The sequence below is a fragment of the Colletotrichum spaethianum genome (genome assembly GCF_022836535.1).
Source record: "Colletotrichum spaethianum MAFF 239500 DNA, contig34, whole genome shotgun sequence".
NCBI classification, from domain to species: domain Eukaryota; kingdom Fungi; phylum Ascomycota; class Sordariomycetes; order Glomerellales; family Glomerellaceae; genus Colletotrichum; species Colletotrichum spaethianum.
Window position 1 is genome coordinate 432,581 of NW_026054804.1, and position 13,876 is coordinate 446,456.

The window sequence follows — 13,876 nt, forward strand, 5'->3', positions numbered from 1 at the left end:
CATCTGGTTTGTGCTCAATCTTGTGCAGTATCGAAGCGTATCGTCCGAAGAGATCTTCTGCTTAAAGTCGGCCAGCCTTAGAGAATCGAATCATAAGCCCGTTTGATTATTTATGGCAACATCTACTTGAATCATATGTGAATTTAGAACCGCAGAGCCAAAACTAAAAAAATCAGTTAACACAACATATATTAACAATCAGGATCCCATTTTCGAGCCAATATTGAATGGGCCACCTTTCTCCCGCTTCCTGGCTATTTTGACAGAATCAAAAGCATACGGTTTTAAGTTCCCAAGACATGGAAAAATTTAACAAAGTATACTTGTCTCGATTAGCTATCAAGGAGTCCCTAGTAAAGACGCCATGGGGTCCCGACGACTTTTTTCTTCAAGGGCTCACACGACCGTTCCACTCCAGATAAACATAAAAATCTGGCGGTGGTTCCGGCATGATTCAGTTCCCAAAATCAACGGTATGGACAACATGTCGACTAGAGTTACTCTGACTTTCTCTAGTGAAGGTGGGTGGGTATTCTCCGCTAGACATCCTGCATCCCACAGTCAGTCATGTTCTAGGGGCACTGACACATGTCGGTCCTTAAATCGGCAAGAAAAAAATGGAGATCATAGAACAAGCAGAGTCGAATAGCAGAAAATCTTGGTTACGCAATTATGGCGAAGTGCCAAGCCATAACTATGGCAGCAAGCAGTTGGTTTGGCAACGGAATTACAGTGCGCCGTTCTAGCGACTTGCAGACCTCGGTAGTTGCAGGCGGGGTTAAAAACATTCTCCGCAACACCGCCATTTTAACGAAGAGTTCCGCAGTCGAGTATTTTGTTGTTCTGTAGATGTTCGAAGAGTCCTTGACTTCGAAAATAGTCTTTCATTATGGCGCAGTATGATACCAGGAAAGTTACCCAGCTGGGTGAGACAGAGTTCGTTACACACACCATAAGCCCAGAGTTATAGGAGCTAATCATATCATCCTCAGCCTACGATTTGCCGAGGTATGTTGATATTTGACTGTATTCATTGTTTTCGACACTCAGGCTAAGAACAAAGCAGTTTATGAGGCAAGGCAAGGACGACGTGATTAATCTAATGCATGGGGTCCACTGCAGTATGGTTAATCATGCTGAAGCCGCTTGTCAGTCACTTCCAGGTACTGCCAACTCCGAGTACGAGTTCGACATCAAGATACCTATGAGAGACGGCTTCAAAAATCAGGCAAGAGTCTTCAAGCCGCACTCTCCTATTCCTGGAAGGGCTACAGTAATTCTCATCCACGGAGGGGGATTTGCCATCGGCCATCCCACGCATGTTGGCCATTACGCTAGGGCTATCACGAAGCTCTTTGGTACAACAGTCTTCAGCCTTGCTTACAGGCTTACATCTCTCTGCAAGTTTCCGACCCCGTCAAACGATACATGGGACGCGTTAGAGTGGATCTTTTCCTGCGACGACTCGAACCACGCAGTGATGGGCGACTATAACAAAGCGACTTTCATCCTGGGCGGCGTCTCTGCCGGTGGCAATCTGGCTGCCGTTACGGCTCAAAAATGGGTCTCCGAGAAGAAGAAACCTACCCTCAAAGGGGTCTGGCTAGGTGTCCCGTGGATCATGGAGCGTGAAACCGTACCCAACAAGTACTCTGATTTATGGATCTCTCGCGAACAAAATGACCAATCATTCGTCATCAACTCGTCGACAATCTCGTCTCTTCTAGACTCTTACCAGCCCGATGTCCACTCACCCGATTTCTCTCCCTTCAACAACGCGAGTCCTCACCAAGGCCTCCCTCCTGTCTATTTTCAAGTCTGCGGACAGGATCCTCTGCGCGACGACGGCCTGATTTACGAAAAGGTCTTAAGGGAACACAATGTCTCGACCAAGATTGACGTCTACCCAGGAGTCCCACACGGATTCGCCGACTTGTTTCCCGGTTTCAGCCTGAGCGTGGGGTATTTGAGGGATTCTATGAGAGGCTTTGGATGGTTACATGGCGTTGAAGTCTCTGATGTGGAGATTGCGAAAGTAAATGATCTGGCAGTTTGAGCATCAGCTAGACAGATCTATCGATGTAGTGTTTGTTTACAGGCCAATAAAGATCGTTCAGCTACCGCAAAATATTATTCAGGGCACCACATCTTCAAGTAGGTGGCTGAACGGAAGGTGATTCGGAGGGACTCGTTTGCCCAGGTCATGACTATTCCAAATGCAAGCAACCACCTGATGATTCATTCTAACAAGTTGGCAATATCAGTCTTTCAAACTAAGGCGCGTGTGTATGGGACTGCTTATTCAGGAGTCTTGGGTGGTTGGTCCATGATTTTGAGTGACCAGGCATTTAGACGAAAATTAGTGATTGAAAGCCCACTTAAGCACGTCTCCTCGTCGTCGGGTATTGCGTGTTTCTCTTCTTAGGCCGCAGCAGAACGCCATCGTAGTCGAAAGCCAAAAGTTTGTCTTCTGACAAATGAGCTTGGTTATAAATAAACAAGACGGGCATTCTTACTCTTTACGCGGATGCATGAACAGAGATTGTGTGGCATCGGTATGTGTTTGCATGTTTTGTCGAATACAGAATGACACCAGGGGCTGCCTGTAGGCAATACCTTGTCCTGGCCAAGAGATGATCACGCCAAGCTCAAGGCGCAGTTGGTTCGTTGAACCCGTATGACTTCCAACCGGATTCCCCTTGTTCCTGGAAGACCCACTGCAATCGAAAATTGGATGGCTAAACTCGTTCCAGCGAGTGGTTGATTCTGTGCATGTCCTAGGCTTCTCTGCTGACTACCCAGCCGCCTCAGATACGCGCCTAGCGCCATTTTTTAGTAGCAGAGAGCGGCCGACGATCTGCATTCCTAGCAAGCATGTCGTCGCACTGGTCGTGTTTCGCGTATTCCTCGTCTAAGCCAACAGCGCTAGCTTCGGCTTGAAGATCGGGGATATTCAAGTCTGGTTCATCCTCTAGTATAAGCCAACAGCGTGCTTTTGACGACATTTCAGAAAATATAAATTGATCTTGTAGTTCTTTGCTGCAGGTGACACCCGCATTATCACCATCTTGTGTTAAAGTCCTCATCAACAATATGCATAAACTTTTACTCTTGGCTTTGTTTCGCCTTGTACATACGGGTCTCGACTGCCGGCCCGAAGGCCCGGTCGTACCTCGTCCTCTCAACCTAACCTACTCCAACACTTTCCAAGCCGCGACGACTTCATTAGAAAACAAGCTACAACAAGCCTTATCGGGCGAAATCACTGCTGGCTGGGTAGTCGAAAACACTTCTTTTTCACTGGCCGTTGTGTCTATCGATCAGGCGTCTCCCGCGTCGCCTTTATGGGAGTATCACCATCTGGCCAGCAACAACGTCAAAGGAACAAAAACCTTGACTAGGGACTCTCAGTACCTCATAGGCTCGGTTTCCAAAGTCTTTTCTGTGCTTATCCTTCTCAAAAGCGGGATCCATCTTGATTCTCCCGTCACCGACTTGATTCCGGAACTCAATGATGCGTCTTCTTCTTTTCCGTGGGCCAATATTTCACTTCGCGCACTTGGCTCCCATCTTTCAGGGGCTCCGTCAAATTGTCAGTTCACAGAGCTACTGGTATATTTGCAAAACGTGTGCTGATAGGTTCCATAGATGGATTCTCTGAGTATTACTATCTGAAGGAGTATTTTGAATTACTTGGCTTTCCGGCTCTCAACGATAGTGCCTTTGGCTCTTGTGGTATATCTGGGCTGAACGAGGCTTGCACAAGAGCCCAGCTACTCGAGGGTATGGTCCGTTCATATCGTATTGTAGCAGCTATGGAGCGCCCGGCCTACTCGAACATTGCCTTTGCCATCTTCATCATGGCTGTTGAGCAAGCTTCAGACATGGACTTCTCGCAGCTTCTAAAGGCTCTTATTGCCGAGCCTCTAGGTCTTTCAAATACCCTACTCAGCCCTGGAGATTCATCTAAAGCGGTGATCCCACCAGTACAAAACAGCTGGGGTAGTGGCTATGGACTTAATGCGCCGTAAGTTCCCATCAAACCAGCAATTATTGGCTACTGACACTTGTGTAGAGGTGGTGGTCTCGTGTCGTCGCTATCGGACCTCTCGATTCTCGCACACGGCATTCTTTCCAGAACAATCCTTTCGCCAGCCAAGACGCGGCAATGGCTCAAGCCACACACGTTCGTCGGATCTGCATACTCATTCGTAGGGCTCCCTTGGGAGATCTTCCGCCCACCAAACCTCATTCCGGAGCACCCACACTCCGTGACCGTATACGCCAAGTCCGGTGGTGCATACGGGTATCGGAGTCAGCTAGCCGTTATCGACGAGTACGGGATCGCCATTGTCCTTCTCACTGCGGGTGATATGACTGCAGTCCCATACATCTATGGTTCTATGCTTGCGACGTTATTACCAGCTGTCGATACTATTGCGAGAGATCAAGCTGCTGAGCTCACCGGTACTTTCGTCAACAACCCCTCCTACAGTAACGACAGTTGCATCAACGTAACAATCGTCCAAGATAAGGACTCGCTTCTTTTCTCGTCTTTGTACCGCGATGGAATGGACATTCTTACTGCACTGATGGAAATTTGGACGGTAACGGTTGGCTCTCAACTCACTCCTATCGACTCACAATTTAGAATATTCCCGACAGAAGATATCACTAGAACAACTCTAGACAAGAGGGATGTGACGAGAGAAGCATGGCGGATCTGGTTTGTACCCATATACGGCAATGCATCTGATCTTCCGGGCAGTGGGCTTGGTTCAAAGGACTGCATGTCATGGACCCTCAACGACTGGATCTATTACGGCTCCGAGCCTGTGGACCGGCTCACGTTCGTACGTGATGCTGTGACTAAGGAAATGCTGGGTGTTGAATTTCCTTTCATCCGATCTGGTCTTTTAGGTAAATTTATGTACCAAGGTCCCGGCGATTACACTGGTTGTCGTTGATATTTCCAGTCGGCTAAGCAGCCAGTCTAGTGACAACACCCGGAATAAGCATTACCTCATTTCTCACAACACCTAAGCAAATCTCAGCCAAATTGTGGAGTTTTCATTTTGAACATTGATAGTTGAGTTTCAAGTACCTAAGGCACCAGAGCGATAGTGAATTTTCATTGTATTCTGCCCTACACTATGCAGTGCAGACAGGGCTCAAGACTTTACGAGCATAAATAGTTCTCCCTCGGCAGTATTGTCACTGGCAACGAACATTCTTGAATAGGAACGGTCCCAAGTAATGCCCGAAGGCCTAAAACACGTCGAACCCGTGCAGCTGCCAACATTGGTGCTCCAGAAAATGTCAGTGTAGCCAGTCTTGGAGTCCGCCGCCGCGACGGGGTCATAGTTTCCGTTCGCGAGCTTCGTAAAAGGGACGACTGAAACCTTGAATCCCGTCGCGGGTGCCCTGTTCCAGGATCCGTGAAGAGTCATGTACAAGTTCTGAAAGGTGCTGTCGAAGACGGCGCCGATCGGGGCGCTGTGCGCCTGGATCGACAGTCTCGGAGGGACAGAGCGCTGTGTGCAAGTGTCGTCGTTGAAGGTGCTGTTGGGTGCGACGACAAACTGCTGGCCGACCTTGAAGCTTTTGTCGGTGATGACGGATGGTTCCCAGACAGAGAAGCAAGTCGGGTATCCGTACCACTGCTCGTTTGCCTTGGAAGGGTCGCCGACTAGACATTAAGTTAGTATCGCATCAACTATTGACCAAGAATACAAAGCTGCTTACGCAAGTTGAGCTCCTCTGCCGGATTGTCGTTGTGGATATCGTAGCTTTGACCGTTGACTGTGCGGGCGAAGTCGTCGCCGCTGTTTTCCACACCCCAGATCCTACACGATTCATTAGCATCGAAATTAAAACTCGTTTACATTTGAAACGTACGCATTATTTCCGTCAGCCGCAAGAGCAACTTCGTTACGCAGACCGTAGCCCAGAAGCCACCCCTGAGAGGCGTAGGCATAGCCACCGGACGGGATGCTTCGCATGTCAAATACCTTAACCACAGCACGCGCCACGGCCTTGTTGAGCGAGTCATAGTCAAAGTTGCTGTACGAACCCTGCTGAATGACGAGGAGATGCGGCGTCGCGGGCGGGATCAGTAGGGCGCGCGTCGGGTGGCCTCCCTGCTGCATGTTCTTGACGACGACGGTCTGGCCGCTCACGGCCTGCGCCTTCGCGTCGTATGCGTACGACCACGCGGTAGTCATGGAGCTGACGTACAAAGTCTTGCCGTCTGGGGTCAAGCCGATGCCATGGTTGAGTGAGGGGTTGCTAATCAGGGTTTTCGTAGATGAGATGCAGCCGTTGGACCCAAAGGTGTGAACCGTGACACCCTTGCCCGACTGCACGACGAGCAGGTTGCCTTCCGAGTCGACCGCCACACCTCGGGGGCCGGTGAGTGAGCCGGCCAGCTTAACGGCTTTCCAGCCACTGGCGATCTGGTATCCGAACCTGAAGGGGCCTACGCCGGAGCACGAAGAAGGAACGGGGAGCACGGGGGCGCTGGATGCGACAGCGGATGATGTTACAGTGGAACGCGAAGCTGAGGCAGTGACAGTGCTGCTGTCGCCTGGAGGGAATCCTGTGCTAGTGACTGTGGTTTGCAAGGTGGTGGTACTACGAAACGTCGATGTCGAGAAGGTCGTCAACAGTGTAGTCTGGGTTACCGTGCTAACCGGTGGCTCCTCCTCGCCGCCGTCGCCCCGAGCCCACAATTCGAAGTCGGCTGCTTTTGCGATCTCGAAGTTGTGCATCCAGTGTCCCACACGCTCGTGGATGCCAAAGGTCGTTTCATTGGAGGCGCGGTCATCGACGGGCACACTGGAGTAGGCGAAAGCCAGGTAGTTCTCCGAATTAGGGTCCAGGGATGTCGGCTCGTTGCCAAATGGCGCCCAGTACGTGCAGCCTTTGCAAAGAGCCGTCACCGAGTAGTGAGTCGCGTTAACGACTGTGCCCGGGAGAACGGTGTACTCAGCGTCGGCGTAAGGTGGAGGGGTGAAGTAGCCGCTGCTCATGGTCAATCCTGACAACCCCGGCATGACGGATCGAGGTACTCACAAGGCCATCCGAGAAGAAACAACCACATCCTCGCCATTCGCCCAAGCAATTGTCAGGGGTTATATGTCATGGCCCCTCCCCAGGCCAACCCAGCCCAACCAACCTCTATGGGAGCAGTGATCTGGAAAATGGCATCATACGGTTGGCCCGAAGTAGCACCCTCGGGAATGGCGATTCCAAAGGTAATGCCACCGTCACTGGTAAATGAGGCGAAGCAGCGCTTTAAGCTGTCGCAATACGTTCGCTGCTCTTGAGCAGTAGCTAGAGATGTGTCAGGTAGGGCTTGATAGTTGTAAGCATTCAATCTTACCAGAACTGATGAGCGCCGTAGCACTGAGGACATACATTAGCCAGCGCATGATGATGGTTAGGTCATTGGCTCAAAGAACAGATATGCTGCTTTCACGTTCACTGCGAGCCGTGGAACATTCACCGAGGGCGGCGTGTCTTTTTAGACAATTCATGCTGACAGCCGTCTCTGTATAATGTAAAGCAGGTTATCGGTTAATTACTGCAAAGGACAGTAGCCTCCGCCATGACGAAAGGGGACGTGGTGGAGTATGAAAATGGCAGGTAACCATGAAGCAAGGCAGGCGGATGCGATAGCACACGCGAAATATTGTCGTTCTCGGCAAGTGTTCTTGGCGATACTGAGCAACAAGCAGAGGATATGGAGGCAGCTCCGGGCGAAATAACACTGCCGCGAGGCACTCGACGAGAGTGAAGGGGGCATGACAATATGTCGATCCAGGCGCCAGAGGTCGCCAAGGCGGAAGATTGTGTCTGGCAAATTGCTTGTGCGACCCTTGCAGGACCGGAAACATAGGTGCAAGCGTTCATGGCTGTTTAGCGCAATGTAATACCTATAACAGAAACGCCGTTGACTTTGACGATCAACGCCATCGTGGGCGATCACTTGAGAGGCCTTGGTGACGGAGGCGAGTCGGATGTAAGCAGAGCTTCGGCATGAGGTAGCCTGCATCTACCTGCGCAAGTTCACTTCTCAAAAAGGCCCGGGACTACCCAAAGCAGTCTCCACGAGATTGAAATAGAAATACCAAAACAGTTGAAGCGATAGCTGAAGACCAATTACAGGGAGAGCGTACCAAGACAAAGGCTTGATTGGGAGGCTAAATAGGCAGGTGAAGCAAGCCTTGGAACTGGTACAAGCTCCGGTGACGCACAACCGCGGAATGACTTCCAGAACGGCGGATCACGCTGCCGGAAGGGGGATAGTGGGCGGGCCAAGCCAGTCAATTTGGGAGGACAGTGACTGATGGATAGCCAGAGTGAAATTTGGTATGGAACCTCGGAGGATTACAAATGAATGGAATATGGAATCAGCCAACTGACAGGGAGCTGCAAGGTAGCATTTACGCGATGAGCCGAACACATGATCAAAAGTTTAGGCTATTTCGTCGACCAATGTGGTAAACTAAATTAATAGAGCTGGACGCATGGGAGCAATATGGAAATGGCATCGATGTGAATGCACACGAGCTGGAGAAGCACTGCTTCGAGGCAGACGTTTTGCCTATTGGTGATGGAGGTGCCGGCCCAGAGAGTCTAGCCTGGTCGTATGGTTTGCTTGATGCCATAGTTCAGGGCCCAGGCGCGTCCGCTCAGTTGAGTGTGTAGTACAGACAAGCAAGGTGAAAAGCGTCAGTGGCGGCGTCGTCTAGCATCATGCTTCCAAGTTGTATTTTGGGAAGAAAGGAAATAGGCGGTGATGATGCGAGCCTGTTGCGAGGCGTTACTGGAGAAACGGAGATGGTAGTGATCGATGGAAAGGCTGTTGATGACTGGGAACGGCCGACGGGGAACACGAGTGAGGGTAGGTTATCGATAACGTGCGTACAAGAGCTGATCAAGAAGTCACTTACATAAGCGGATCGTCAAGAATGAAGCCCAGAAGGATAAACGATCCAGGTTATAGAGCAACTGAGAACATGTAAAATTATGAAACTTATGCTTCTACTAATGGAGATACGGAATACAATTTCATCTTTGTATCATTCAACGAATGGCTTTTCAAACATTGCAGTCCTTAAGCGGATGATTGCTAGATGTGCAACGATATTCTAACTGCAGTGGGGGCAGCCACCCACAGAACGACGGCAAACGCGTTGCTATCCGTTGGAAAGTTAGACCTTGGACCCTTCGCCAAAGAGGTCAAAGTCAAAAAGGCGGTCTGCTAAGTCCAGGGCCAGTTTTCAGAACATGAGAATAATCTTATGATCTAACTGATAGGACAGGATCTTCCATGGAAAGAGATCCACAGGTGTTTCTCGAGTTCTTTTCCTGGCTGGTGCCTTGAAACGCTGCAAGTCCACTCCTCTACTAAGCAATAAGTAAAATTAAAAAAATTTTAAGAATGGCTCATTTCATGTGGATAAAATGAAATGGTTTCACTGAGTCACAGAGGTATGCAGTCAGTATAATGGAAACGGTCTTAAGGAACATAGCAAACTTTCCATTGGTCTGAGTGATGTTGCAGACGCAATTGCGAACAAGAGCAATACTGCAAAGGCCCTAGAAACCATCCACGACACCCTCGAGACTTATTACAAGGTAGCTTACAAGTGGTTCGTGAAAAATGTCGTTAGCCAGGCGTTTAACTATACATTCCAAAGTCCCATTAGTTACATATCTATGCACCCTCACCTCCCTAATTGAAGAACCATAAACCTCTCTAGCTTTACGTACGCTAAGACGAGATCCATCCAGAGAGGAGTAGTGACTGTGAGAATGAATAAGACCCATGAGTAGCCAGCAAGCTGTTTTCTACGAGGAGACTGCACTAGCCGGATTCCATCATTGCAGACTTGAACCCCGTCTTCTGCCATGATTTCTATCGCCTGTAGAGCGAGGAACCCATGTACGTCGGTCATGTAACAGGCTAAGGTGTATGATCCCTGAGGCAAGGGTGATTCTGAAGGTTATTTCATACGAAATCCATCAAGCTGGCGGTCTATGCTCCGTGTTCCTACTCAAGTGCTGAACCTCATCTTATGCATATCAACATCAATAAATCAAATCTTTTAACAAATGGTTTGCTTTCCCCTAATTTTTCATGTAAAGCAAATTCATCTCTACTTTTCATCACCCATCTACAAACAAGCTCAAACCAAATAAACACGGCCACAACAACTGAGCTGCTTCAGTTGAATTTCCATGTTTGGATCATAACCTTCTTGCTTGTTGGGACCTTTACTTCAACACGAATCAAAAGTGTCCACAGAAAACGCTAAAATCAACTCCAAAACTTACCATGGGTTGGCGTCGAAAAGACGCAGTGGTTTAGCCTAATCGAGGCAGCAGCAAGAAGTTTCAAGTATGCTGCGCGAGTGAGTAAAGAAGGTTATCTAAAGGTAAATATGTTGTGATTCATCAATGAGTTGCAGAAGTCGTACTTGATGTGCGAATGCCAGAGATAAGCAGTTAACTAGTTTCTTTACGCAGTTTAGCAAGCAGGGAAAAGTCTGGGTATGCGTGGATCATATGGGCTCACTCGAGGTGATGATGTCGCCGGCTCACTTTGAGGACGCCCTCAAGATTGACAACGTGATTCTGGACGCCCACCGACACGACTCCATTCTCTCGGCGGAGCACTGCACTTTCAATGGTTCTGGTGGACGTTTGAACCTTGCCGCCCACGACAACCCGTTGAGTCGCGGTGTCTCGAGAAAGCTGGGGGTCGAGTCTGCAGCTTTATGCGATGAAACAGGCGAAGCGCTCAAAAAGCACTGGGGAGGAGATGGAAAGTGTCGGAGAATTGCGGGAGAAAAGCCTAAATGCCGCTTGCATTGACGTTTCCGGTCAAGTCACCAACCGAATGCTTGTCGGTCTGCCTTTGTGTCGGAACGAAGAATACTTGAGCCAAGCTAAGCGATGGGCTCAAATGCTACTGCAAACGTCATGGATTATTCGCATGCTCCCTGATTTTCTACAGCCGGTTCTGGGGCCTTTGCTGGCACTTCCCTCTATTCTTATGAAACGAAAAGCTCTGAATATGGTGGTCCCGATAACCGAAGAACGGTTGCTGAAGCGCAGGAAATTGGCCGAAGATCCGGACTTCGAATTCGACGAGCCGTTGGACTACATGAAGTTTCTCCTCGACAGCCCGGACGCTTTTGATCCTTCTTTGAAAACCAACCCTGTTCCTCTGGCCCGAGCCTACATCATGGTCAACGCCTCTGCATTCCACGCAACTGGTTTAACGCTGGCCAACCTTCTCCTCGACGTCTTCTCGGCCGATCTAAATGTCGCCGAAGAGCTCAGAGGAGAGGATGTTGCTGTCCAGGCCGAGCACGGCGCACGCCTCAGTTTCCCTGTGTTGGGTCGTCATCGTGACGAGTCCTTGTATCCAAATCCCGATCAGTACGATGCGTTCAAGTTTTCTAGAGTCCGACTGCAACAGCATGATAAGGTTGGGAATGAGATCAAAGTCAAGGCAGCGGTGACAACCGACGCGGAAAACCTTTCGTTGGGCCTTGGAAAAAGTGTTTGTCCCGGAAGATTCTTCGCCGTCGACTTGCTGAAGGGAATTGCGGCGCACATTCTGATACATTACGAGGTTCAGCATTTCAGTGAGCGACCAGCGAACATAGTCATCAGCTCACAGTGCAAAACCACCCCTAAAGGCGATGAGAAAAGTTAGAAGAAGGGAACTGTAGATATCACATAGATGGATGGTTGCTGTAATTGTGTGTACTCATGTGGCATGTAACTGTACTTTTCCATATAGTTAAGGCATCAAATCGTCTAGAAACCCCCTCTCATAGGAGAACCTACACTTCACTCAAATAAAGGTCGTTGAAGTAGTTTAATCTATTAAAAAGTGAAGAAGACTCATGACGTTCTAATAGCGAGCGCCCTGTAGCCTTTCGCTCAATAAGATAGTGGTGGTAACTACTCAGGTATACGATGTTTACGGCTAAACAAAAAACCAAGATTTATTCCTACAGTACAGCGCGGATATCTGCTGACGGAAAACTGGTAAAGACCCGTATATCAACCGGACCACCTTGACTGTCAGAGGTGCCAGAACAGGTCTTCGTCCTGACTCTGTCGGCGATACGTCTTGACCAGCTCGACATCAGGCAGAGAGCTTGATGGAGCCGAGTCGGTTTTTGCCAGCTCTGGAAAGCTTTATGGTGTGGAACAAGAATGTGTTCACATCCACCCAAGGATATCAGCACGAATGATCCGGCACCTACTGCCCAGATGCACCAGGTTTCTGATAAATCATTTCCAGACGAGCAGCCGCAACGCGCTAACTCACCTCTTCAAGCTCTACAATCTCGACTCATTCGGTCGCTTGTCTCAACTTGAGCGACTTGATCCAACTGCCATATTCAGTTGCTTTGCAGTCGTTAGATCTCCCATCCGTCTCTATAGCTCTCCTCTCGATTCCTGATCTTCTCTGTCAGGTCCCTTCTCGACAAGTATCAATGCAGTCGATCCATGTTAGCCGCCGGCAGGGATGGAGCACTCGATGGATGAGGAGGGACGTGGTATGATATTTTCGCGGGCATAGTGTGCATGTTTGAGTAAAGTCGTTATGCCGTTGTTATGGGAACCTTTAAGGCTCATGAGAAGAACGATGCCTCATATATAAACTCTGAAGAAAGCGCGACCACCTTTTAAACAAGTAGTGATCTACTTTGCAGCTGTGGGGATGGGTTCGCAACTTCGCCAGTATGTAAAAAGATCATTTCTTCCATCATTTTGATGAGAGCAAATCCGTTGTTGAAGCTTGTTGAAGACAAGTTCTCGAATAAGCGCTCAGAAATCACCAGACGAGGAGGTAGGGAGGGAGATCGAATCAGACGAAGAATTGAGGCTTCCGTTCATGGCCGGGTTGATGCACTCTCCCTTCGCCTCAACGTCAGAAGTTTTCAACGGTATAACGGTATCAATTGATTCGCTATCAAGACAACATACCACAGGTGCCTGGGTTCTCAATAAACCACCGCTCTACGGAAGTATCAGCAGGCTAAGCCCGCCGTCAAACGCGTGGGGCGACTCATCCTCCCGATGATAGGGTTTCAACAGACCTCATTCACCCACACGGAAAGGGGCCGTATGGACTAATCCCTCAGGCCCGGCCGGGCCGGGCCGATGAGGCCGCCGCAAAGGAGGCCTGCTTGACGCCGACGCAGCGGGTTGTGACCACCCTTGTGGACCTGGTTTGGCCAGCAACTTACTACATCTTCCTTGATAACCTCTTCTCCCACGTCTGGCTGTTCCGGGCCCTTCAGAAGCTTGGCGTTGGGATCAGCTCCTGCCGGAAAAACAGCGGACTAGACTGGGCCCTTATTGGAGGTTGATGTTCAACTGACTATTGGGGGGATACTTAGTGACCAAATCCCACTTTTCCTCCAGGACGAATTTCCCAGAGACACAAATACCCAATAGTATCAAGAATATCCTATCAATTGGCGTAGCGCAGGTGCAGGCGCAGACAGGTGTTTTCTCTCTTTGTCTGGAACGTAGTGTTACGTTTCCCCCCAGAACATCTCCGCATCGGGAGTTCAACGGCGTCTTTTTCGTCGCACCCCAAGCTCTCGGTCTCCAGTCACCACCACCGCCGCCACGACGAGTATCGCGCCCACCGGCGACTGCTCACCGACATGGCTCCAAGAGTCGCCGGGCCTAGTAAGTTCCAGGCCACGAACATACAGGGAGCTCCGCCACGGAAGTCTAGCACTCGGCCCGATCGAGTCATGGCTCCATCCGCGACCCCATCCCCGCAATGTATGCGATCTCAAACTGTCGGATAGCATGCTCGTCTATCCAC

General features: G+C 49.7%; 6 protein-coding genes across 6 annotated transcripts; 4 read left to right on the forward strand and 2 right to left on the reverse strand.

Moving 5' to 3' along the window:
• Window positions 1-1,480: 1,480 nt before the first annotated feature.
• Window positions 1,481-2,056, forward strand: ColSpa_10319 (AB hydrolase superfamily protein; the record flags this gene model as incomplete). The annotated part of the gene is made up of 1 exon (XM_049276531.1): window positions 1,481-2,056. The coding sequence occupies one exon, from the start codon at window positions 1,481-1,483 to the stop codon at window positions 2,054-2,056; it is 576 nt and encodes a 191-aa protein (XP_049132488.1).
• Window positions 2,057-3,093: 1,037 nt separating this feature from the next.
• On the forward strand, window positions 3,094-4,967 carry ColSpa_10320 (beta-lactamase-like protein ARB_00930; the record flags this gene model as incomplete). Its single annotated transcript, XM_049276532.1, has 3 exons — window positions 3,094-3,592; window positions 3,649-4,027; window positions 4,076-4,967. 3 exons carry the CDS (start codon window positions 3,094-3,096, stop codon window positions 4,965-4,967), a joined length of 1,770 nt encoding a protein of 589 aa, XP_049132489.1.
• Window positions 4,968-5,171: 204 nt separating this feature from the next.
• ColSpa_10321 (cellobiose dehydrogenase) lies at window positions 5,172-7,055 on the reverse strand (the record flags this gene model as incomplete). The annotated part of the gene is made up of 3 exons (XM_049276533.1): window positions 5,172-5,689; window positions 5,746-5,846; window positions 5,899-7,055. The coding sequence occupies 3 exons, from the start codon at window positions 7,053-7,055 to the stop codon at window positions 5,172-5,174; spliced, it is 1,776 nt and encodes a 591-aa protein (XP_049132490.1).
• A 71-nt stretch (window positions 7,056-7,126) lies between these two features.
• Window positions 7,127-7,433, reverse strand: ColSpa_10322 (uncharacterized protein; the record flags this gene model as incomplete). The annotated part of the gene is made up of 2 exons (XM_049276534.1): window positions 7,127-7,335; window positions 7,385-7,433. 2 exons carry the CDS (start codon window positions 7,431-7,433, stop codon window positions 7,127-7,129), a joined length of 258 nt encoding a protein of 85 aa, XP_049132491.1.
• A 3,163-nt stretch (window positions 7,434-10,596) lies between these two features.
• ColSpa_10323 (uncharacterized protein) lies at window positions 10,597-10,884 on the forward strand (the record flags this gene model as incomplete). The annotated part of the gene is made up of 1 exon (XM_049276535.1): window positions 10,597-10,884. One exon carries the CDS (start codon window positions 10,597-10,599, stop codon window positions 10,882-10,884), a length of 288 nt encoding a protein of 95 aa, XP_049132492.1.
• Window positions 10,885-11,086: 202 nt separating this feature from the next.
• On the forward strand, window positions 11,087-11,734 carry ColSpa_10324 (cytochrome P450 monooxygenase gloP; the record flags this gene model as incomplete). Its single annotated transcript, XM_049276536.1, has 1 exon — window positions 11,087-11,734. One exon carries the CDS (start codon window positions 11,087-11,089, stop codon window positions 11,732-11,734), a length of 648 nt encoding a protein of 215 aa, XP_049132493.1.
• Window positions 11,735-13,876: the final 2,142 nt, after the last annotated feature.